The sequence below is a fragment of the Pseudochaenichthys georgianus genome, chromosome 1 (genome assembly GCF_902827115.2).
Source record: "Pseudochaenichthys georgianus chromosome 1, fPseGeo1.2, whole genome shotgun sequence".
Classification (NCBI taxonomy): Eukaryota; Metazoa; Chordata; class Actinopteri; order Perciformes; family Channichthyidae; genus Pseudochaenichthys; species Pseudochaenichthys georgianus.
The window spans coordinates 40,158,649-40,172,230 of record NC_047503.1 but is presented as its reverse complement, the minus strand read 5'-3'; the positions used below and the strand labels follow the sequence as shown (position 1 = coordinate 40,172,230).

At 39.1% G+C, this 13,582-nt stretch overlaps 1 protein-coding gene across 3 annotated transcripts in view; it reads left to right on the top strand.

Moving 5' to 3' along the window:
* npnta (nephronectin a) overlaps nt 1–5,731 on the top strand; it is a 50,691-nt gene extending 44,960 nt beyond the window's left edge. For all 3 annotated transcript variants that reach the window (XM_034092936.2, XM_034092944.2, XM_034092955.2), the window contains 4 exons: nt 312–401; nt 1,533–1,631; nt 4,243–4,502; nt 5,523–5,731. In XM_034092936.2, coding sequence (XP_033948827.1) covers nt 312–401; nt 1,533–1,631; nt 4,243–4,502; nt 5,523–5,633 — 560 coding nt within the window. In that variant the 3' untranslated portion in view covers nt 5,634–5,731. The remainder of the gene's footprint in view (nt 1–311; nt 402–1,532; nt 1,632–4,242; nt 4,503–5,522) is intronic.
* The last annotated feature ends 7,851 nt before the right edge of the window (nt 5,732–13,582 follow it).

Here is a 13,582-nt window from a genome sequence, read left to right as displayed (position 1 = left end):
CTCCATGTTGTGTGGCGGCAACATTTGCACTGACGTTGCATCACAGTAAACCATCTGTCTTCTCCTTGTTATGACTCACATTTGACTTCTGCTGATTTTCCTCAGGTATTCTGGTCAGTGCTGTGTGGTTAACCGTGCTTAACTCTGGATATGCAGGCACTAAACCGTGACATTGATTCATCCTTGCAGAGTCCTTGTATATTAATGAAAAAAAAGCAAGGCAAAAGTCAAAAGCAGGGATGCCAGTGAGCAAATATAATACCTTTGTTAATCCTTTATCTAAACCTGCCCTGTCTCACCTCTCTCCACAGTTCCTCGGAACCACGACCGCAACACCGTCCTCGGCGTGGACTTTGACATTGAGCTCGGGAACACGGCAGAAGAAGCCAAGGACGACCCAGGTAAACACAACACGTTCGACAGAGCCAATCATCCAAAGCCCTGCTCATAGCAGACGGCAGCCTTCAAATGATGATGGACGAGCCACATTTACCACGGGCAAATGAAACTGACAATCAACGCCTGCAGTGGTTGCTGGCGAGGCGACGATATTACAGTGACCAGATGTGTTTTGATAGGCCTTTCACCGGGAGGTGGCACATGACATCTGGCCGTTTCCTTTTAAATGATGGCTCACAGCCCAGACACAGCCCAGATCGTTCTGCAAACTTTCTCCACTTTACATATTACGTTCGCTTGATTGCTTGACTGCTTGAAAGATTAATTGATCCTTTTGAAGTAAATCAGAGCTCCACTCATAAACTCAAGTTTAGAGTTCCTTCAGAAACAACAAGAACATCGCTTTTGTGAAAAGACAGCGTTTTATGTCACATTTGCTCGATCTGTGATTTATTGATGTCAATGGTAGGCAGATTAAATTGCCTAATGGTTTAGTCGCGTGTTCATTTTGGTTCATGGTGCATCATTTGCTATGCTATGTCAAGTGAAAGGCATTTTCATTGGCTCAGAAAATGAACTGAGAAGGGTTTTGCGGTAGCTATTTTCAGGGATAAAATGATGGATGCTTTTCTTATCTCCAAATCAATTTGTACAGCCATGCATGGATGATACCGCGACAGTTTTGCCGGCTTAATGTTATCATCTAGGCATCATCGCTGGGAAAGAAAACATCAGTCATTGAATGTTAACACTGTGTTGTAAATGTAGTGTATTTTATCGTGGAGGAGGGTAGCCATACAACAGGCTGTATATGTAAAAGTACACTCTCTCTCCTAAACACACACACACAAAGTAATATCAATTCATGCAACATTAAATGTGTGTTTTTTAGATGAATTTACAGTACGCAGTTCCACTTGATTTTTCCCTAATGAAAACAACAGCACAGCAAATGTTTACCTTTTCCCGTCTCATCATGCTCGACAGAAGGAGCTTCAACAGTCCTCTGGCTCCCGGTAACGTTACAGTCAGACAGCAGGGTTCCTGTGAAGCATCACAGAGAGCCCAATGAAGCCTCTTTGCATGCGTGTGCATCCTCCACTTCTCTGAAAATTGTGTTTTATTCCCTTTAGAGTCGGGGTATCTGAGCTGCTCCTTTGATGATGGTCTTTGTGGTTGGATCAGGGACAAAGACGGAGACCTGCACTGGGAGACGACGCCTGATCCATCCGGTGAGTGAAGGGCTACTCTCACAAAGAAAATTGATTTTTTTTTTTTAAGTCAGTGATAGGAAAAAAGAATAGCTGCTTTCCTTTACTGACAGGCTATATATATATATATATATATATATATATATATGCAAACACACACACAGAGTCAGACAATATAAGCAGCTCAATTCTGTTCAACTCAATTAAAGGTCAAGAGGAAAATTCCCTGTTTTTGTCTTTCATGCGGATTAGTGCTTTGCTCTACAAAGCAATGCAAATGAGAAGTGGATTACGTGACCTGTCAGCGATACCTGTGACTCACATTAAATGGAAACACGACACTGTTTTTCTTGGGGTTCAGACAAGAAGAAAGCGTGATAAATTATGTTGAGCGGACTCAGTAGACGGCGTGTGAAGACTAAACAGTGCAGCGTACTGGCACTCTTTAAGCGCCGCTAACTACATCTGGCTCTCTCCGCCAATTGGCGTAGTCTTGCATTTACTCGTGTGTTTTCAGACACTGAGACTGAAGCCTAATTTCAGCCAAGACTGCGCTCACTCATTACAGAAAATAAAGATTTGTGCCCAGACATTTACATTCACTTGAAAAATCACTGACAGTAAATCGTAAACCAAGCCCTAATTAAGAGTAATTCCAAATGTTAGAGGCAACACTTCAGTTTTGAGTTACATGTAGTGAATACATTTAAACAGAACATTTTAAGTGTCTTAATTATGGGTTCCTGTGTGGACAGTGTGCACCTGTACATGGCTTTAAATACATCTTCATTGTGTTGTGAAGCATGCACTGTTCCTCACTTACAGTCCTTTTGATAGACAGCCACTAGCACAGAAACAGAAGGGGCTCATAAAGTATGCAGAGAGCCTCTGTGGCCTGCAGATACACATCGAACCCCCCGTGGTTAACAGCAGCCCCACACGGATCTGCCAGATAAGCATAATGCATCAGCATTAATCAGCTGTTTCCCAAGAGCACTTTAGCCTTTCATTTTTCAGAACTATATCGCGCCATTATTACTAACTAATGCATAAATTAATTTTAAAATAAAATAAATGTGCCACTGGCATCTGGCTCCACTTTGAGGTGACGAAACACAAGTCTTTTTGAAAATATGCAGTTTTTCTCACAGATTGTCTTTTACACTTGGCTGTCAATGATGAAATATAATGTGTTTTAGACAGACTGACTTATCTAACTAATTACCTTTTTACATATACATGTTAAAGGCTAAATCGCAAAAGTACAACCATTTTATTTTTATTTTTCGTTTTTGGTTTGGCTGGCACCCAAATACAATAAGGTGAAAGTGTTTTGTCACTCAAACAATACAACAAAAATATCCTGAGCCAAAAGGGGATCAGGTTTTAAATCCGGCCTGGGACCATTGCTGCATGTCATCCCCTCTGTCTCTCTTTTCAACCCTGACTATACAATAAAGGCAAACCTTTAAAATAACTAAATAAAATACTGCAAGTTCACAATACTTCAACAGCATGAAACGTCTTCACTGATTCAGGGCGATCACAGACCTCGTCGTCAACAGTTTGTGTTGGGACTGTTCATGAAGTGGTAGCTCCAATGAAAAACTGTTCATATTGAGATCTGTCAATTACCCTAGAGCAATTATAAGTATATAGTGTTTATGGAGAGCTACTTATTTGTGTAATGCCGCAAACATCACAAATACAAATTCACTCACTACTTTCTGCTGGGTTTGCAGCAACAAAAAACACACAGATAACCTCTGTAAATAAAACCACAACTCTCTGTATGGCTTGATTTCATTGGGTAATGGAAAAAATATGTTATTTTGGTTTGTTTGTTTGTTAGGGTGAACCAATGCCCTTTAATTAATGAGACATGGTGTTATTTGTTTTCCATTTTCAAGTAATTTTTTATCAAATTGAGGTCAATATTTTTTGGATCAGTAAAAGCCAATTAAAATCAATTTAGAAAGGTTCTGAATCCATTAGGCATATGTGAACAAACTCGTGTCTATTACAAAAAAATAGGAGTTAATTCAGAAAAATATGTACAATCAGGGCTGGAATGTTTCAGTGCTACTCTTAGAGGAGCCAGTGTCATCAACGTATTCAGTGTTGACCTTATTGACTAAACCATTTTACTCTGTGTATATTCATTTGTTTAAATGTCTCCTATTATACTGTTTTCCATCAATATATTATAGGTCTAAAACAAAAAAGAGACAAAACATGTATCTGAAGTGTTTGGCTCGAAATACCAAACAGATCATTCCAGCATTACCCATAATCCCCTCTGTTTCAGCCCTGTTTCCAAAGTGCTGATTCTCTGTCTGTTACTTTAGATGAAAATAAGGAGCCCCTCCCCACGCCCCTCTGAGAGAGATTTGGTTTAAAAAGAACTCAATCGTGCTCTAGGAGGAGATTCAGGTGATAAGGTGGGGGGGGGTACCTTGGTTGGTGATAGGCTAATGGTTACATAAGCCAAAAAAACGTTATGACATCATAAAGTGGCCAAAATCTGATCAGGTTTTTAGTGGCCAAAATCTGACAGGTTGATGTAGAAAAGACATGAAAACGTGGATTTTGCACAATAGGTGACCTTTAAATCTGTTGCTTCTCTCTCCAGGTGGACGGTACCTCACCATTCCCGAGGTGGGCAACAAGAGGACAGGGCGGGGGGCGCGGCTGGTGCTCCCCCTCACCCCTCCCTGGAACGATGGCAACCTGTGCCTGTCGTTCAGACACAAGCTGGCCGGCCATCACGTGGGCATGCTGCAAGTGTTCGTGAAGAAAGGGAAGCAGTACAGCCCTGCAGTCTGGGGCCGGACGGGGGGGAATGGCTGGAGGCACACCCAAATCACTTTATGGGGCACCGGCTTGGAAAGTGTAAGTATAAATATTTCAGTGTTCACTCATATGGGGAACATTTTAAATGATTATTTCAACTTTTTTGACAGAATGTCGAATGTATTTTTCCCGGTTTATGAAAAATAAAAAAATTGATATGTGAAATATAAGATTGCTTCGGGAATAAACACATGCAGCTCCTTTTTCATCATAAAGCGGCATGTTCTCTGTAGCAGTGGTGGAAGAAGTACTTCAATAAAAGTAGCCATACTACATTTTGAAAATACTCTGTTACAAGTCAAAGTACTGCATTCAAAATCCTTCTAAACTAAAAGTACAAAATTATTAGCTAAGAAAAATATGTTTAGTACACAAAGTATAGTACACTCTATAAAGTGTAGTCGATTTCAGAGTTGCTTATACAGTCAAATGAATGTAGTGTTGTAAAGAGTACAACATTTGCCTCCAAATTGTATATTCGTGGAAAAATAGAAGGTTGCATTTTATTAAAAGGTAGAAGTTCTTCAAATGTATGCTTAGTAGCAGTTGCTTTTTTTTAAATGTATCGGCTTATTTCATGAACAGATGCACTTTGCTCAGAATCTAATCTTATATTTTTACATGGCAATCACAACAAGCAAAGAAACCAGAAAACAAGAAAATAACTTTGAAAGAAAAAGTGGAAGAAATATATTACTGTTTGGAAAATATAAGCAGTAATAAATGTATAGTTAAATTAAAACTGATTACAAAGCAACGACTCATACAGTTCATATCTCGTCATGGGTTAAACAAACAAAAGAATGATTTCACAAATATACATTCATACACACTTACATAACCCTGTTCAAAAACATACAACGCCAACGCCAGTCCGTATATAAGTGCTTTTAATTTTGTTTGCAATATTCTCTCCTGCAGTTCCTCCGTGTGCATGTTGCTGGAGAAGAGGAAAACATGTTCAGTGCTTTAGCTCCAATATTAATAATAGTAATAACAAAAAACTGCATTTAATTTGTATTTTAGTTTTTTGCAATATTCACTCCTGCTGTTCCCCAGGTGATCCTGAAGGGGGAGCGTGGGCGGGGCCGGAGTGGAGAGATGGCCGTGGACGACATCACTCTGAGGAAAGGCTCCTGCACAGAGGAGCACAACCTGAGGAGACTCTGACTGACAGGACTCTAAGAGGCAGAACGAGAGGGGAAATCATCTCAAAGAGAACTGACTCTGTTGTGAAATACCCTCCCTCTGCCTGGGCTATCACTGCCCCCCCCCCCCCCCCCCCCCCCCACACACACACACACACACACACACACACACACACACACACACACACACACACACACACACACACACACACGCGCGCACACGCACGCGTGCCACGCCTCACAGCCCTTCAGTGAACGATATCCATGAAATTGTGCGTCTGCAGAACAGTGGGTTTCTCTTTCTCGACTGACCATGAATAAAAAGATTGCATCCAAATGTCATGGGTGGAACCCGGCAGTCCCCCCCCCTCTCCTCAGCCTCCCTCTCACTCCATCACCGTGTTACTATGAAACCTGCATGCACCTACTTACCATGGAAATGTCCTCCGCCTAACACAGCCCTGGCGGTCTCCAGCCACACCGCTGAGAGACCACGTTCACTCCATTTCTTCCCGGAGAGGGATCGTTCCCACGCCTATGAGTCTGATTTTACCTTACTTTGATCCTTCAGCTAAAAGCCATTGCTTTTCTTTTTTGCTTGATGTTAAAACATGTAGCCAAGGGTGCATTTTGCAACGGTTTTTACCAGATAAATATCAAAGTAGTATCGGTTTCTTTAAGGGAAATAGATTTAAAATATCAAAGGAAAATTGTAATTGTTAGCATTTGTTTTAAATCCAGCTGACTCCAAATTTGCAAAAAAAAAATAACCCAAACGTTTTCAATGTACCTTTTTGTTATCTAATCTGAGTTTGAAATGAATCAAAGCAGCTTTCTCTCCTTGTCATATTATTTCAAAAATCTGTTTGGTGAAAGAGGGGCTTACAAATTAAGCACCTTCCATACACAGATCTTTTATCGAGCTGACTGAAAACTCCATGTCATAGTTTTTTCCAGATACTTGAAAAGTGTCGATCAGAATCAGTGTATGATTTCTGACACTTGCAAATCAACACTTACTTTCTATTATACAATATGTGCTTTGTTATATTAAGTGCAGTTTGTTATAAAGACGATACCAACAACTTTGTAGGCTTTCACAAATTGTATTATTGTAAATGTAGTTGTGTGTACATACTCTAAAGATCTAGAATCCCATGTGTTGTGTGGTTTATATGTTATGTTAATTCATACATGGACATTAATTGAATTTCAAAATGGTTTGCATTTCAACTTTTAATCAAAGAATATGTATACAGATGGAAACCCTGTGTTGTGCAAGGCTGTGTTTAACAAGGACACATGTGTATGTCCATGTGTTATGGTATAAAGCTCTGTCTGTAACTTGCAAAGCACATAGTTGCGTATCGTATGCTGTGACAATGAAGGGCATCGGCTGGAGCTTTAAGGTTTTCTGTATGCATGGGTGCATTCACCAAATTCATATGTATCCAGACCAGTATGTAAATAAAATACATTTGACTGATATGCTATGAAACAAAGCATGATTTTTGTTGTTATCCCGCTAGCAACACAGTGTCTAATAGAGAAGTAACATTTATTTTTAAAGGTATCTTTTGAGCTTTTAAATTCTATGGCACTGGCTTTTGTTTATGAGCAGGCTCCTCTGTTACGGTGGCACTACAATGGTTACAAACGTTTCCATTAGGAGATAAGTGATTTAGTTTCAAAACATCTTCATCAACATGACAATACATACGAGGCATTTGGAAAACATCTTTACCAACTTGACGAAACATGCAGCGTTTACTAAAAGCCCTATATTCACAAAACGCTGAACATACGGACACAGTTACACTATAAAGTAAACCTAAAATGTTAATATTATTGGCTAATTTAAACATGATCTTCCTTCTGATTTTATTTCCGATCTGCTGTAAGCTTGCTAGCTAACGTGGCTAACCTAGTCATTTCAAATATACTGACAAAATACTTAGTTATACACACAGGCTCTTTGTGACAGTGACAGTTGGCCAACTTTATAATCCCCGAACGTCAACGTTAAATTTGCAATGTTTCTGAAGCTGCAGCGTGTTCCTACTAATGGAAATGAATTTAGGCGTTATAGCACGTTGGCCCTTTTCAGCCACCGTACTCTTTTATTACATGTGCCATTAAAAGGTTTGTTTTCAGTTGATGTCAGCAAGAGTACAGAAAAGCTAATGGCTGTTATGACACTAGGTGGAAGAGTTCAGCATGTTTCACTGAAACTTACATTTTGGTTCACATCAAGCAAATCTGAATCATGGGGCGTACACACAAATTATTGTTCCCTGTTTTTGACATTGAGAGATAGTTCATGGCCTTTTAAATTGAACTGTAATGTCTGTCTGAGGCCAGTAAGAGCACAATAATAGCAAAAGTAGACGATGCAATTTGGCATTACGACGAAGATAAAATATGTTAGCAGTAACCTTAGTTTAGAGTTAAACAAACATGAATCATGTTTGTTTAACTCTAAATTTGAACCCAATATATGAAGATGAAGATCAAATAAAGTTCTGTTTGTGTAGAGTAAAAAACTCCAAAGGATATTCTTTATATAATGATGTCCCAGGATGTCAAATTGCTTTCTTTATATTTGGGCTTGGTACAACGATCAAAGAATCATATTCTGATATTCCTCTTATTTATGTCAGCGAAACGAAGGTGATGGATTTATATGTCCACAGTTTCATAACACAATCCAATTACTGTTAGCGCAACAAGTGAGTTACATTACATGTTGCTTTTCTCCAAAGCAACTTACATACTCAATATTGTGGGCAATCCCCACAGGAGCAATTTGGGGTGAAGGGACACAACGACATGCTGACTGCAGTGGGGTTTAAACCTGTGACCCCCCTGAACCCAACACCAAGTCTCTATCCACTGCGCCACACACCTCCTGAGTTCACATACTTACAGGAAAGTGTGCTTTATTTAGCACAATTTGATATTAAAATACCTTACCTAGGGATTTAACATTATTTTTAAGAAACACATTTTTTTTTATTTCAGCACCAGAGATTAAGAAATCCTTAATTCCTCCTAAATTCTATGTAAATTAAAGTGGACCTATCATGCTATATTTTAAAAATATATTGTATTGTATCTATATAAAACATGTCTGTGAAACCGATCACCGATCACCCATTGTAGCCATCCCTCTGCTCACACCTCTCTTTTGAAACCCTGGCTGCAGTCGGATAGTTTAAAAATCAGCTCCTAAATTCTAACCCTATCGTCTATTCCTTGACCTCTGAGTGAAACGTCACGGGGTTAAGGGATAGTGGATAGGAGAATTTAAAAGGACTTAGGAGAAGAGACTGCGGTACTTTAGAGAATCCGAATGCACTTTCACTATCCGACGTGTTTATGATGCGCCAGCGGACGTCATTGTGTGCGTCTGCTGCTGTGGGGAAACTATGGAAACCACAATTTTCTACACCATGGATGTTTAATAAGAACGAGGGACTACTGTAAACTCATCTAGAGACTCTGCACCGTGCTCTGATGCTGCTGCTTTGCTTTATGAACGTGGACAACAGAGAAACATATTCTTCATGACCAAAGTTGGAATTGAAATAAAAAAGGAAAGTGAAACTGCTCGTCACCCTCTCCCTCCGGTCCACATTAATACAAATGATCCCAATACGTATGATTGTATGAACTAAAGATCTTAAAATCAATACAGATGTATTTATTATAAACGTTACTCCTTAACATCTATCACTGTGTATATCACCATTCAAACATCTTTTAAAAGTTGAACAAACCCCACACAGCTCAGTGAAGACTGAAATGTTGACTTTATTTGATCATTTCAGTAAAAACTAAGGTTCATATTTCTCTCTTTGATTATAATACTGATGAACGTTCAAAACAAAGCACTTTGGCAACTTACCACCTATGTTTTAAAAAGCTTAATAAGCACCGTAACTTTCATGATATAATTTCTCCGTCATAATCGTTTTTTTCCGTGAACGGCCGACTGTTGAGTGACGGCAAATGCTACGGCTGCAAGGCATTGTGGGGCAGCATTTTCGCTTCTCCTGCCGGTTAGGGAAGTCCAGTGGTTCCTAAACTAAAGGAGGTTATACAGGAAGTTTGAAACCTCCTTTCCTATCATTCTCATCATTCTAGAGTATTCGAACGGCACTTATCATGGCTGCCACTGAGGGACTTCCGGGTCATTTCACTCCTTTAGGAAGGTTCCTAAGCTAAATGGACTATTCGACTTCAGCCCCTGTTAGAGAAAGGCAGATTTTGGGTCCTTAGCTTGAGAAAAATAAATAAGAGGAGGCGGAGCTAATGCCTGATCAGAATTCTACCGGAGATAAAGTTAAATTCGGTTGTGATATTTCGCCATCTTGTTTAAACCACGTCAAGTGTTGCGTTCCGATAATCCAAAAATCAGCTCCTAAATTCTAACCCTATCTCCTATTCCTTGACCTCTGAGTGAAACGTCACGGGGTTAAGGGATAGTGGATAGGAGAATTCAAAAGGACTTAGGAGAAGAGACTGCGGAACTTTAGAGAATCCGAATGCACTTTCACTATCCAACGTGTTTATGATGCGCCAGCGGACGTCATGAATGTGCGTCTGCTGCTGTGGGGAAACTATGGAAACTACAGTTTTCTATACAGCGGACTACAACATGGATGTTTAATAAGAACGAGGGACTCATCTAGAGACTCTGCACCGTGCTCTGATGCTGCTGCTTTGCTTTATGAACGTGGACAACAGAGAAACATATTCTTCATGACCAAAGTTGGAATTGGAATATAAAAGGAAAGTGAAACTTATGCTCGTCACCCTCTCCCTCCGGTCCACATTAATACAAATGATCCCAATACGTATGATTGCATGAACTATGAAAAGAACTTAAAATCAATACAAATGTATTTATTATAAACGTTTGTCCAACATCTATCACAGTGTATATCACCATTCAAACATCTTTTAAAAGTTGAACAAACCCCACATTTCAGTGAAATGTTGACTTTATTCAATCATTTAAGTAAAAACTAACGTTCATATTTCTCTTTTTGATTCTAATACTGACGAACGTTCAAAACAAAGCACTTTGGCAACTTACCACATACGTTTTAAAATGCTTAATAAGAACCGTAACTTTCATGATATCATTTCTCGGTCATAATCGTTTGTTTCCGTGAACGGCCGACTGTTGAGTGACGGTAAATGCTGCGGCTGCAATGCATTGTGGGGCAGCATTTTCTCCTCTCCTTTCGGTAAGGGAGGTCCAGTGGTTCCTAAGCTAAAGGAGCAAGACATCACAAAGTGCATGTTGCATGATAGGTCCCCTTTAAAGTGATATCTGAATTAATCCGACATTTAATTTCATGGAAAACCAAATGTGACAAAAATGCCATGGAGAGAACAATAATTTTTCAAAGCACATAAAATAAAACAAAGAAAGAATATTCTCTTTGCAGATTACAAACAGAAACTATACTCTGCTGAGCTATAAAGCAGAAGGACGCGTATTTTCATCAAAAATGAGTCATATTCCTCATTCAAAGATAAATAGTCATTACTTCGAAGGCTGCATTTCATTCAAACTTCTAGTTGACTCTTGCCTCTTACATAATCATTCATCAATTCACTTTGCAACAAACACACACAATCCCTGTGTTTTATATGATAGGTGACCATGATACAGTTATATAAGCACAAGAAGCACTTAGTGGAGTTTTCACCTTGCGTCTGGTACATGTTCTAATTTCACGATACCTCATTATGTTTTTTCACAAAAATGGACACCTTAAAATCTGTGGATGTGCTCGCAGCGGTGATTTAAACTTGCATACGGTTTTCATGAGTTCATTTCATAACTCTGGAGTGTGATTGCTACTGGCCAATAGCTCTCACTCTCTCTCTCACTCTCTCTCTCTCTCTCACTCACTCACTCACTCACTCACTCACTCACTCACTCACTCACTCACTCACTCACTCACTCACTCACTCACACACACACACACACACACACACACACACACACACACACACACACACACACACACACACACACACACACACACACACACACACACACACACACACACACACACACACACACACACACACACACACACACACACACACACACACACACACAGAAAATGAATAATATTGCTGTTCAAAAAAGGTTTGGACTTTCGATATTAGATCTGTTCTCAAACAGAGGATTCTCTAAAGTCCAGCTACTGGCCTGTGCTGAAAAACCATAAAAGGAATAATAATTCCCCCCTCTGGGAGCTTATTTTGGGACAGCAAGGGCAAGCAAACAGTCCGTTTATTAAACCACCACATAGTAGGAAGAAATCCCAAGGCTAGAGGCAATAAATAACACACATGTGTGTATTTGTCTGTATAGCTGTTTTTGTGCGTGTGTACTGTTTCTTATGTGAGGTTTTCCAGTTGGTGGGTAGCAAAGTCACTCATTCTAACTCTTCTCACATTAATTGCACACAAACAGAAAATGACAGAGCCCACATTAAGAGCATACAATATTAACCCTTAAATGGGCACTCACATACTGTAGAAATATTTTGGAAAATGTATTCGATTGCGATTTTCGAAAATTACACCCATGTAACACTGTTATTACACCCATATCACACATTAATTCAGCCCTATTACACCCATGTAACACTGTTATTACACCCATAACACACATTAAGTCAGCCCTATTACACCCATGTAACACTGTTATTAAACCCATATCACACATACCCCATAATAATTACACCATCATTATATCCACATTACAAATTAATACAACCATACACCCATGTTACACCAGTATTACACCTGTATTACACCCATATTATACATTGTTATTACACCTATATTACACTGTTAGTATACCCATACTGCATGTCAGCCATGTAACACAAGTATTACACCAATTTGAACATGGACACAGTCTGTATCCCCCAGGATATAAAAAACAATTATGGGTTAAACCTTTTCAGTTTCAGTAAAAAAAAGTGTGATGTCTCTGGATGAATTAAGGCAAAAGACCGTATCAAAATCTGTTACGGTTGTTCCACAGAAACATGACTTCTATCAGTGCTAATGTGATATTAATGGAAGTCATAAGAAGAGTTAAATGACACAGTGAAATATAAAGGATTGTTAACAGAGATAAACAGCTGTGATGACCTCCATCATGAATAAGAGCTGGACAAAAAAGGACGGGCAAAGGTTAGCTTTAAACCTCTATTTGTCTATTTAGCTCAAGAGTGCAGCATCTGATATTTAAGAAGTGTGTTACATTTGAAATGGCAGAAAGTCTTGTTGCAATTTCCAGATATTAAAAGAGGTCCTTTGAGTTCCTCTGGTAATTATCAAATAGTAGCAGTTAAGTGAATACTGTTCAAACAATACCTGTGTTTGTGTTTTATATTGATTTATCTGTTTTATCCTTTCATAAATGTGAGGACTAAAATGGCTATAAACAAGAACTGTTTAGAGTAAACAGGGTTTTATTACTCTTTGGGGGAGGTGGAGCAAGACCCCACTGTGGTCTCTGGAATGTGGGGGGATGTGTGCATCAGGGTTTCCGCTAGGATTTTTTCTCGCCGGTCAAATGTCCGGGCAGAATTTATTTTACCGGACAAATTTGAAACTTACCGGTCATGTTTCAATAATAATAATAAGAGTTGTGTAGCAGAGTTTCCGTTAGCAGGTTATTACCGGACTATGAGCAGATATGCTTCAGTTTAAAACTCAGTTCACGGGGCTCATTTTTATATTGCTTCAGTTTATAATCGTAACAGATCGAAAAATTCAGATTCATTTTTCAATAAATTATTCCACAAACAACAAACAACATAATTATTACATTCAAACAAACTACTTGTAGTAGATAACGTACATTATTCAAAAGTTTAAATTAACTTAGAATAATAACACGGGAGAAACGGAGCCTCTCTTTTCCCC